Below are 13,028 nucleotides of genomic sequence, written 5' to 3'. Positions count from 1 at the left end.
CTATTAGTGGGGTATGTGTCTATGGTTGTTGAGAAAGGTGATCCTAGTGTGATGTCCTGGTGAATGGAGAGACATGCGAATAGGAGAGAGAGGTTAAGTACTTAGGTGCAGTAATAGAAAAAAAAGGTAAATGTGCAAAGGATGTGGAAGTAGAATGGTACAGGGAAGGAAAGTAGCTGGTGCTGTTAAGGCCCTGATAAGAAGCAGAGGTCTGAGTGTGGTGGCTGCAAAAGACTTGCATGGAGTTTTAATGCCTACTTTAACATATGGGTGGAAGACTGGTGTGGCATGAAAATGAAAACTTGGTAGAAATGCAGTAAAGATGGAACTGTTGAGGAATGTGTGTGGAGTGCAGAGAGTGGATAGGTTTAGAAATAATGTGATTCATGACAGGTGTGGAATTAGGAAGTCTGTTGACACCAGAGTTGAAGAGTGTGTGCTTAGATGGTATGGTCATTTGGAGAGAATGGGAGTGAATAAAGTGGCAAAAAGTGTATATCTGAGGAAGTTTGGAAGTGGGAGAAGGCATGTTAGGCCAAGGAAGTGGATGGACAGGTGTGGTAGTACCAGAAGAGGTGATTTGGATCATGCATACCACTGGGGCAGACTGGACCAGGTAATTTTAATTGTAAATAATAACACGTTTATTTTTTTTTCCAGGATATCATGTATGTCATCAAGAGAAATCATTTACATGTATTGTATGCTAGTATGAAGATGATGCAGATGGCTTCAGCAAGATGAGAGAGTTTTGAGTAGTGTGTAAAATCCAGGAAAAGTAAACATAGTGGTGAGCTTTGTTTCTGAAAAATGGTTTTGGCGAAGTTTCTTCCTGTGAATTTAATACTGTATCGGTCATACATAATTGAATTTTTTGTGTGAGTACCTGTCAGTGTCTGTACTTTATGTGGATCATATAAAATTATGTTAAGAACAACAGTGGCTGCCATGGTGCATGACCTTTGTTGGCCCAGGTTCCCAGTGTGGTTACACCTCACCAGGGTGGACATGCACCATCGTAGTACTGTATTTCCTATATGTACCAGCAGTCAGACATCATTCATTCACTTGAGACAGACATGCATCTCAAACACAGCAACAAACAACTCTCTTTAGCCAGTCATTCTCCATTGCAATGCATCTGAAAGTTTTATGCTTAAGAGTACACATTATGACCTGTTCACAATACATAAATATCATCAGTGCAAAAGCCTCTTGCAAACTCTATGCTTTAACAGCACTCAAAGGCACCATTTTTGATCAACATCATCATCATTATCATCTGGACCTCCTCTCCCACCCTGAGGCAGGGTGAGGAGTAGCAGTGTCCAGACAGCTCAAATTTGCCCAGTCCAGTGGGCCACGCTTCCATTCATGCATCATTCAAGCACCTGGAATCCTGGCTGTATCAGATATGCCAAAAACATTCACCACGTCCTGTAGATTCACATAAACATATCTGACTGAGTCAATCTGGATGCTGCCACGTTAAAAAGGGGTGCCAGATCCCTGATCATGCACTTCCTTTCACAACATTCATCCAGCCAGCTCGATCTCTTGTCAGTTCTCTAGCCTCACCGACTTCCAAACCTCTCTTCCTCACGCACTCATCTACCATATCTCTCCACCTTCCCCTTGGCCTACTGCGCCTCCTCTGTCCTTCAAATTCGCCCAGATGTACCTTTTTCACCACTCTATTGTTATCCATTCTCTCCACATGACCATACCATCTCAGTATACTCTCTTCGATTCTGGTGTCCATCAACTTCCTCACTCCACATCCTTCACAAATCACATTATTTTGTATCCTTTCCACCCTCTGTATTCCACATACATTCCTCAACAGTCCCATCTCCATTGCTCTTACTCTTGACTTTTCATTTTCATGCCACACCATAGTCTCGCATCCATATGTTAAAGCTGGCATTAACACTCCTTCTTGTAAGTCTCGTGCAGCTGCAGCACTCAAGCCTCTGTTTCTTATCTATCCCTTCATTGCACCAGCTACTTTCCATCCCTGTGTCACTCTGCTTTCCACTTCTTTTGCACATTTTCCTGTCTTCTATCACTGTACCCAAGTATTTGAACTCTCTCATGAATTCCAGTCTCTCTCCATTCACTGTAATATCACACTGGGAGTCATCTTCTCTCTCAGTAACCATCACTTTACTCTTTTCTACATTTACTCTCAAGGCACGATGCTCACAGACTTCAGCAAAACTGCACTAGCCTTCCAAGTTCTTCTCCGGTACTTGCAAGCAGTGCTGCATCATCAGCATACAACAAATTTGAGATATTCCAGCCATCACCATTCAATACCAATGCCATCCCTCTCTCCATTACTCATGTGTTTACTTCTCTCATCACCCGATCCATGTATATATATATATATTGAACAACCATGGGGACATCACACAACCATGTCGCACACCCACACCAATCATGAACCATTCACCTAGATGCCCATTAACCGTTATACATGCTTCACTACCATCATGAAAACTCCTGACAGCACCTAGCAGCTTACCATCTACACTGTACATACGCAAAACTTTCCACAATCCTTCTCTGTCCACTTTGTCGTATCTTTGAAAAAAAAAAAAAAAAAATGTACATTTCATATGGAAAACATTAAATTACAGAAATCTAAGCTGAACATAAACATGAAAAGCCTTCAGAAAACATGGCAAAGTTTTAAAGATAATAACTGGATGTATAAAGACCAGAATTACATGTACACCTTTACCAAGAAATAAAAATACTCCCAGTCAAAGACCACTTGAGTATGGAAGGCACACAGTTTTTTATTGTTCATAACATGATCCAGTTCATCTTTGCAGTTACATTGTCCAATACAAACATATAGACAAAGTGTATACAAAAGTATCTAATAATACATTCCACCTGCTCTTTCTCACAGAAACATTCACACAAACATTTAGCCACCACAGCCATCAGCATCCTCTGAATTCCCGCCAGATGTTCACCCCAAAAATTACCCTTCCCAAAGAAACATGAGTTCACTAAGATAGAGTGTGATGTGACCATCGCCCTTCGCTTCTGTACAACACAGGATGCAGTTCTCACTTGTATTCCACATTGCCTTCACTCAGATGCACTCTCCGTCTCTCTCTCTCTCTCTCACACACACACACACACACACACACAAAGAAAGAAAGAAACTTACTCCATACACCTCACTCTAACAGTTTAGGTAAACCATCATAAAACCTCAACAAAAGATCTCTGGGAGTGACCAGCATCTTGTAGTACATCAGGTTCATGTCCAGATGAACTTCATAGCCACAATATTAACAGAAATATTTATATCCCTACTGTTATTTCTGTTTTATCGGATAAACATTAGAATTTGTCTTAGCATTTCAAAATAATATACATACAGAAATTTTGTGGTAGAATTTTCTGTGATTAAAAAGTAGGTGGACCTCGGCATGAATTCTTGGCTGTTATTAAAATACAAAACAAGAGATCCCATTACATTACAAACCTGTTGCACTGAATATTTTATTTGTGATCAGGCAGATATCAGACAAATGATTTTTATAAAGTAAAGAAGTCATGTTTTCAGCCAGGGATTAATTACTCAAAACCAGCCTTTCCACAGATACTGCGAAGCTATGACCCTGCAGAAATCCAGAGTGCTGTTGGAGCGAGGCTGGTCCAAAACCTTACCCCGTGGCAGCTTCTATGTTTCCAAACAGATGGTGACAGTGAATTGAAAGTTAATAGTAGTGAGAGTGAGGGAGGTGGTGAGGAGGGTAAGAAAGGTGAGGGGAGATGTGCTGACAAGATTACAGATGTGACTAGAAGTAGGAATGGGCTGGATATGTGGAAGTGCAGGCTGGAGAAACTTGAGAACCTCCTTAAAGATTTTAAAGAGGAGTTTATGTGGTGCCTGGAGCCTGTTGATGTGGGGGCCAGGCCTCATGGGTGGCAGGGGAAGGTGGAAGATCTAGTAAGGAAAGGGAGGAAGGAGGATGGTGTTGTGGGGACAATATGTGGGAGAAATAATGATTTGAAATTGAAGCAAATTCAGGTCACAACTTTGCAGGAGGAAAGAAGTCAAAGTGATGTAGCTGGAAAAGAAAGGAGTCAGAATGTTACATGTATAGAAGGAGGTCTACCTCGCACTGTGATAAGAGATCGAACTCCAAACATTGCCATAGCTGGTAATCACAGTGGTACTCTCACCATGGAAAGAGAGAGATGTGGAAATGTTGCCTCTGTAGAGAAAGGAGCTTTAGTAGGTGGTGGAAGTCAAGATCTGTCACTGGAAAGAAGACAATGTGCGTTAGACAAAAATCAGTCTATGGCACTGAAAGACGTTAGGAGTTTGAACACACATTGCACAACAACAAGGAATAAAGAAAACAAAGATTCTCAACCAAGATTAGAGACAGAAGATCAACTGGAACCCCAGTTTGAAGGTTCTGAGCAGATTGAAGTTGGCATAGACTCCAGTGATGTTGACAGCATTAAGGTAAGGGTCTTTTGTGTGTGTGTATGTGTGTGTTTGTGTGTGTGTGTGTGTGTGTGTGTGTATGTGTGTGTTTGTGTGTGTGTGTGTGTATGTGTATGTGTGTGTGTGTTTATTCCACTCATGTTGTAAGATCTTTAACCCCTAGGCACTGGGCATATTATGGCGCGGTCCCAGCCTCCCTGTGGGTGTATTACCCAAAATAGCCTTTATTCAAAACGGAACATCATACCAGTATCTGGGAAAGTCTAACAGTTAGGGAAACTAATTAAAGACCATATTACTCGCCAACTCCTCTTCTTGTGAATGAAAGCATCCCCAGGTCTGCGGGTGGTTGTGTGGATGAGTAAGGACGTAAAGAAGAAGTAACTTTTGGCCCTTGAAATGGGATGTCTTTGTGTGTGTGCAAGTGGCCCTAACTTTGGCTTCGCTCTGAATGAGATAACTTCTCCACTACTAGATAAACTAAACACAGTGGTGCCCAAGGCACACCCCATGACACTGTCACTGAGCTCCCTCCTAGTATCTTTTGGCAGAGGCTTGGCAGGGGTGGATGAAGCATGGGGTCTGTGTGATGTGGGAATGGAATCGGACGAGGAGGTTTCAGAAAACATCGTTCTGAACCTGGCAAAGTCACAGGACAGACTGAATCACGCTTGCGTGCACCGGCGGGAGTCTCTCCCTACCCATTGGTGGCGAGATCAAACATGAGCCAGTTCAAACTATGGCAGGAATGCACTTGTGGTAAATGCCAACACCCAGCAGCCTCTGTCCACCTAAATCTTAGCGGCATATCCCATCACCTGGCGTGTAGGGGTTAAGCTGTGTTTCTTAGTGCATGTTTAGTCATCTGTTGTTTTGGGAGTTCCTACAGTCAGATGTCAACTGTGAGATGGTGTTTGTATGATGGCAGATTTGTACAGCCAAGATGTGACCACTTTTTGTAGCAGTTGTATCTGACTGATGTGGCAGGATGTAATGTATGTTTTTCTTAGAGGACATCTGTAATTGTGTGGGCCAGGATTGTTCTCAGTGTCTCTGGCTAGGAAGAATAAGAGAGACCAGCAGGCCAGAGTAACCGCAGCCCCCCTCGAAGAAAAAAGGAGGATTGCACATTCTTAAAGACAAATATAACAGACACCGGTAGCAAAGCCACCTATTAGTGAATCCGTTTTCATTGATGATGAAATGCTTTGGTAGTGAAGTAGGTAGTGAAACTACTAGCAGTGAAACCTGGTAACAAAACCTCTGGATCCTGTTATTTGTGTTACCGGTATATCAGTATATGTTATAAATTGGAACTGGTGGGATAAAAAGGTGGACTTTGGTCAGAAGGCCTGAACCAAAATTGCCAGTTTGCATGTACAGTATTTGAGTGACATTTACTAATTCCACATTTTGTATGAGAGTCTGAGACCCAATTTACACTTATGTTGAGATACAGCTGTATTTTCAAACACATTAGCCTATGAGAAAACAAGTAGGGAATGAAGTGTTTAAGGTTAATAGCATCAGATATTTGGAGCTGTGTTTTAACACAGCATGATGAGTGTGATGCTGAAGAGAGGTAGCTTAATTTCAGATAAGGGTGATTGAAGAACTTAATGGTAGCAGTACCAGTATTCTAAATAATAGGATGGTCTGGTTGGAGTTCAGTGTCTGGAAAGATGGTATGGTTGGGTTGAAGACAGAAAGAACTCTATGAAAAGTATACTGCATCCAACATAGATACTTAAATGGGAGTGAAACTTGGGTAGTGAATTATCTAGATTACAGTTCATAAAAGTTATTTTTTCAAATTATTCATAGCTGCAATTAAGAGCAGGATGGATGGATAAATGACTCTAGTCAGTAACTCATTTGTGACTAACTTGAAATGTGAAAAGGTACAACAAGAGTGGTGTGTGGCATTGCTGAATGGAACTTAAGTATACATTGAGCTAATATGGTATTTACAGCTTTGGGAATGTATGTAGATTATGTACTGAATAAAGTTTTTGCCAGAGTTAGACTGAGAGCATCATTGGAAGAATGGAGTGTAATGATGCATCAGTTAGAGAGAAGGAAGTAGTGTAAGTGCTAGAGTGAGAAAAGGGCTCTGATTGTAAAAAGAAAGTATACTAGCATAGAGACAGGTCATTCATGGCCATCACTTGTTTAGGGTGTTTCCCAGGAGGGAGCAAGGTGTCATAGATCAGGACTTCCAGTAAGGCTTAGATCTGGGAAGTCCTGATTTCTTGACCCTTAAATTTGGAAGTCCTAGCATCAAATATTGGAATTCACGTTTTACATTGTATGGACATCATCTTTACATTTCACATTGAAATCTGCATTCATGGTTGGATTGATATTTGGTTTTAATTACCATCATTTGATATATACATAATACTGTATGTTGTTCTATTGTCCACATGTCATTTGATATTTAGTGCAGTAAACTTAGATTATGTTTTAAATTACATACCATTTGACTGTGCAATGACTGCATCTCCTAGAAAAGAAAATGTCATATTGTTTACTTTTTTCAGTATTTTAATCATTCTTATTATATGACCACATTTACATATTAAAAGGTGCTAACAATCTGAAACAGTTTACATGTACCAAAAAATTAAATCATCATCATGGCACTTTTGATTGTACATGTAGGAAGTAATAAAATCAATGACAGTGATTGTTCTTGTTCAGTATTATTCTCATTTAATATGTATATGTGGTCATTTTAAAAACTACAACAACAACAAATGAAGCAACTGGTTCAGACTCTCCGAAGCAGTAGTCAGTGGATGTAGACAGCAAATATTGATAATTAGCTGTGGTTAAGATACACTCGTTCAGTATTATGTAATAAATTGGTTATTTTACACATGGCATGGTACACCTGGCAGTCTGACTCTAGGTGTTTGCTCAGGAATTTGGACGTCGCTGGGACTTTGTTGATGAAATCAGATATAAGGCTGCATTTTATGGACATAATAATATACAGCCATACATCCACCAACAGAACATCTGATAGATGTTAATTATCTTGAGGTTTGTTGGGGGTAAAATGTACGTAGCAGATGTGCAGCAGTGCTAAGGGACTGCAGCTTTTTTAGTTGGCAAGGTTGGAGATACAGGCATTGCCATGGTGTTATTGGTTAGTGCATTGCCCTGGAGAGCTGGAGGTGTGGGTTTGAGCTTTGCAAGTGGTTGCCTTGTATTTTTTTTTTTTTTTTTCAAGGAATGTTTCACTTGAAGATGTAGGGTATGTATCAAAGAAGGATGAGGTTATATCACTTGGACAGTGCCAAAATTTGGGTAGGCATATATAGCAGAAGGGACTGCAACCTTTCTGTTTAGCAAGGTGGGAGATCTGGGCACCACTATGGTTTGATCAGTTAACATGTCATCCCAGAACAGCATAGGCGAGCGTTGGAGTCCCACTGGTGGTGACCTCAGATTTTTGTCGATGTGCCAAGCAATCCCCAGTCTGCTGCTTGTAGAATGTTAAAGAATTTCTTTCGGACTTTATCTGTATGTGTAACCAATGTATCATACTAGGTACTGTGTAGCACTGTTCAGTCAAATATTGTACTATAGTACTGTAACTTTATATTTAAAAAAAAAAAAAAAAAATAGCACTGTGGTACCTACCTGTCTTTACGGTGGGCTTCATATGATCACTGTTATCTTCAGTCCATTAATTATGGGAATATTGCTTCAAGATTTATTTCTGGCAAACTTCATATAGTTTTATTTGATTGAGACCTTTCATACCCAAGTGTTTGTAATTATATTTTGATACCAAGGCTTCAGTGACGAATGAGCATGTGGCCCACTTCATAAGCATGCTGTTAATTAGTTGTCTTTCATTCATGTTTTTCTTTTTCCTTCTTTTTCCCTTTTGGACCCTATCATACCCCATCCTATGGTTGGGAAAAAGAGGGCAGGATGACAATGATGATGATTATGTGTTTTTTTTTTTTATACTTGTCACAAAAATTAACCAAATCAAACTAACTAGTATTGGTCTGATTTTTTGCAGGTGAGTGAACTTGTAGGAAGTGTACTCGGTGTAGGTGGTGGGTGGTACCGTCACAGACAGGAGCGCCTCAGTACCTCTTCCCATGGTCCTTCCCCACCACTTCCTCTTACACCATCACTCCCACCAGCTGACAGCCAGCTTTCACAAATATTGCAGAAATTGGAAACCTCAAGTCTGAATCCAGTGAAGCGGCCATTTGACAGTAATGAGTGTACAGTGGATGAGATCTCTCCCAAGCGGTGCCATACAGACAAAATAGATAGTAGTATAAGTCATGGTCACAGTGAACATGGTGATATATCAGAGATTGTCACTCCCACATTTGGCAACAAGAGTGATGAGAGTGATAGTGTGGACAGTGTTACCAAAGTGTTGGAGGATGCCACTTGTAACTTAGGCCTGGTATCCTATGATCTCCAAACACAGATCTCCTCAAGTTTATCAACTAGTCAGGTGCCAAATTCCATGTCATTGACAAGTTCAGTATCAAATACTTCAGATATCCTGACTCCAAGCCTCTCATCTCCACACATCACTGTGGCCCTGGAAAACAAAACCATGCCACACACCACCACACTGACCACCAGCACACACACATCACCCTGCATTACACATGTACTTCCAGTCACACCAGACATCACCACCACAACCAACCTACCTCTTGATATGCCACACTTCACTCACAACAACTCTGGTATGTCGTGTAGTTCTGCCATATCTTGTAATTCTAGCATGTCCACGTGCACTGCCGGGTTGTCTTCTTGCACTTCTGGTATGACCACTATTAATTCTGGCATTACTTCATGCACCACTGGAATACCCTCTATCAATACTGTAATATCATCGTGCTGTACCAGTATATCCCCAGTTAATTCTACCATTACTTCCATAACTTCCAATATATCATCTGGTGATGCTGCAGTGTCATCTTTAAATTCAGGCATATCCTCTTGCAATTCAGATTTGACGTCGGTGAATTCTGGTATACCATCTGGTAGTGTTGAGATGCCAGGACTGAACTCATGCAACCCCAGCATGTCCACTTGTATTCCATTATCAAATATGGACACGTCTCTCAACCCCACATCAACAGTATCCCAGGTCAGCACAGTACACCCAATGCCTTTAGGAGATCTGGATATAACAGCCGAGGACTTGCCAAGGCTTCTGAGTGAGGGAACAGGGATGGTTGTGGGAGCTGGGGGAGACAGTGGAGACACATGTGATGCCCCCAAGTTGCTGGACTCCTCTGGAGACACCACTGACCTGAGTGAGATGTTGTTCAAGCTTCAAGAAGCCACTGCTGGGATTGCACAGACCCACCAGGATGCCAGCTTGGGACCCAGTGTTTATCACCAGGGAGAGATCATGGCACCACAGGGACTAAATCAAGGCTCAGGTCAGCATTTGGTTCCTCAGGCACTTGACTCTCATGCACACACTACTCTCAACACTCACTCACATAGAACTGTAGCCACTCACTCACATGCAGACCTTGACTCCCACACCCATGCAGCTCTTGAAACACACTCCCACACAGCTCATAACTCTCACTCCCACACAGCTCTTAATACCCACTCCCACACAGTCCTCACCTCTCGTTCACATGCAGACCTTGACTCACACTCTCAATCTGCCCTTGATGCTCAGGGATTCAGCACAGTTAGAAGCAGCCTCAGTCAGTCACCTTCCTCAGACACAACCCAGTCAGCAGTTGGGCCATCCATGCCTCTGTTGACATTCTCAGGGGCTCTTGATTCTAGTTCAGACTTTCCATGCACATCCTCAGGAATTAATCATCCATTATCCACAAATGATGAAACATCTGGTAAACTGCCACAGGGTATTCTTGAGTCAGAAAGAAGTCAGAGGCATAACAGGACCACAGGGGAGGACGAGGGAGGTTTAGGAGGTAACAGAAATCAACTTAGCCTTAACTTTAGTGTGTCAGGTTTGGGTAGTACTGAATTTGAGGAGCTACTGAAAAGATAAAATATCGTAAAACTATAGGTTCAGAATTTATTGTATTTATACAAGAGGTAGATAAGCTTATATATGAATTCCTCATTGAGACTGATTTACCATCACACTGACAAATGAAGAGTCAGATACTGCATTTCAGTAACACAGACTTCATCATCCGGACCAAGTGATAACATTTAAAATAACTGTGCTTTATTTAGCAGAGTGATTTCCTTAGCAAAGACGCACTTGGTGATGTCGAAAGCTTGAGGCAGAGTAACTGCTATGTTATAAATCTGAGTTTTATCCCTAAGGGGCAATTTTATAATTTATTTTATTATGTATTGTCACTGCAGAGAGGAAACAAAGTCTTAAGTAGCCTGCCTTACTTGTGTTAAAAACAAAATACACTGGCCTGAGATCTGCAGAGTAGCTTGCAGTAGTTCTTCTCTTATAACCAAAAATTTGCTTAAAAGAAAGAAAAAGGCATGGGAATATTCAGCACTCTCCTTTTCTTGTCCTTCCTGCAGCAGTGAATCGTAGTTACTACAGGGAATTGTTCATAAATTAGTTTGTGAATCAAAGCCCTTCACCCCATAAGACAAGTGTACCATTTCTTCCACTGGCCAGTATGAGATTGTATTAACCCATCACATCCGGGGATTGTTTTCACCACCCAAACCACTAGCAGGTGTTTTTCTTAAAAATCACCTTTATTTAAACCATAATTTCTCAGCTAAACCTATTGTATAAAATTATAGTGTAATATACTATTATAATATGATGCAGTAATCATAATAATAATACAATAACAATAATACTACAAAACACTAGATCATGTATACATGCCACCCGGATGTCCCCAGGTCGTCATGTATACATGCCACCCAGGCGGGAGGAGTTAAGCACTTCAGTATTATTACCGGTACATACAGCACTTTTTTTTTTCTGCTTCTGGCAGATAATGTTATTCAGATTAGGAAAGCCCCTTCATAGTGAAGAAGCTAGTAAAAGATGTGTCAAACCCTCCGAGTTTGAATATTCTCTGTAACAGAAAATATTTTCTAATGATAGCTTGAAAAGTCCATTGAAAGAGTTAAAGAAAGTGAATATTCATATGTTGTCAGTGTTTTGGGAAATGTGTGCCATTTTAAGGTTTAACAGTACCAAGTGCTTGTAAATAACTACAAATTATAATGGGGATTATTTCTACATGCTGTATGTATTTCAGTGATGTATACTGTATGATGTCTTATGTGACTGTTCATATTTTAATTAAGGTTGTGAGTATAGAGTAAGGATCTGCAGTAAAGCATGACCTATCTGCACTAATTAAAGGTAGGGTTATAATTTATAAATAATTTTGAGCCAATATCCCGAGGGATTTATTTATTTATTTATTTATTTATGTTTTAATTTTTGTTGAAAAAGTCTTTGAAGGCATTGTTATACTCGACAAAATAACTATCATATCCATGTTCCTAGCTGCTTGGGGAAGTAAAACTTATGATAATTAAAGTATGCATATGGTTTAAATGATATTTATAGAACAATACCATAACCAGATATCAGAAATCCAGATAATCATAGCTTCTGTAATGTATACCTGAGTCTTTGTAAGCAGGAGGCTCAGTATCTTTTCTTGAAGTAGGTAGTATATTGACAACAAGTAGATGCTTTGTGGTCTAACGAGTTAAGCTTTATAATCATGCATGGCCCTAAGGGTTAGATTGTAGGAGTGGTTGGAGTTTATTGCTCACTTAATGCTGCTCGGGGATTGGTCCTTCACTTTAAACACCCGGACTGAATAGCCTAGCCCTGGGCCCTTATGCTTCTCATGGGGCAACACAAGATTGAATGATGGATGAATGAATGGAAAACCTAAGTACAGTCCTCCTTATACACAAGGTATTGTATGTGTTCCATTATTTAAACTATTTTCCACATAGTTGATACTGTAAATTGGGAAAACTGGCAACTCAGGAGGAAGCAGTGGAACTTTAGTAGGCAAATTTCATTAATTTGCTGTGAACTTATAGCAAAAAGCTAGATCTAAAAGATGTCATATAATGACTGGTTGAATTTGTATTGTGTGCTTCAAATTGTTGCACATAAAAATACCTTGCGCTTTCTGATACCACAGATGGCAAGGAAGTGTTGGTAAGCTTTTGATCCTGATGGTACTTTTTCCCATGCCATCTGAGAGTGGGAAATAGGATAATGATGACAGTAACTACAAAGAAATAGAAATACTGTAGATTCCTTTTGGCATTGATTTGCCTTCCATTGTACTTCACTGCTAGTAAGCAATTTTAAAAGTGTACATTAGTAATGTATATATAATATTTTAACCAAATTGTGTACATAGTTGTCCCAACATCAGCATCAGTCTTATTTTGTTGCTTGGTGACTCAGCTATTCAGTGGTTGTATTTTTCACATATCTCTCCGGTGTTGTACAGTATGGTTTACATACAGAATTAACAACAGTGTTTCTCCTTTCATCTTTAACCCCTTGAATCTGGGCGACATTTTTGCTGCT

The 13,028-nt window shown here is 40.4% G+C and overlaps 1 protein-coding gene across 1 annotated transcript in view; it reads left to right on the top strand.

Annotated features, from left to right (window-relative positions):
• Nucleotides 1-10,517, top strand: part of LOC145402320 (uncharacterized) — a 56,146-nt gene extending 45,629 nt beyond the window's left edge. Inside the window, exons 11-14 of the mRNA XM_080274460.1 lie at nt 3,626-3,770; nt 4,959-5,158; nt 8,526-9,265; nt 9,560-10,517. Coding sequence (XP_080130586.1) covers nt 3,626-3,770; nt 4,959-5,158; nt 8,526-9,265; nt 9,560-10,517 — 2,043 coding nt within the window. The remainder of the gene's footprint in view (nt 1-3,625; nt 3,771-4,958; nt 5,159-8,525; nt 9,266-9,559) is intronic.
• The last annotated feature ends 2,511 nt before the right edge of the window (nt 10,518-13,028 follow it).

This window comes from Coenobita brevimanus, chromosome 57 (genome assembly GCF_032717465.1).
Source record: "Coenobita brevimanus isolate Jiangsu-jjx chromosome 57, ASM3271746v2, whole genome shotgun sequence".
Lineage (NCBI taxonomy): Eukaryota > Metazoa > Arthropoda > Malacostraca > Decapoda > Coenobitidae > Coenobita > Coenobita brevimanus.
The sequence above is the reverse complement of the archived record's forward strand: the minus strand, read 5'-3'. Positions and strand labels throughout refer to the sequence as shown.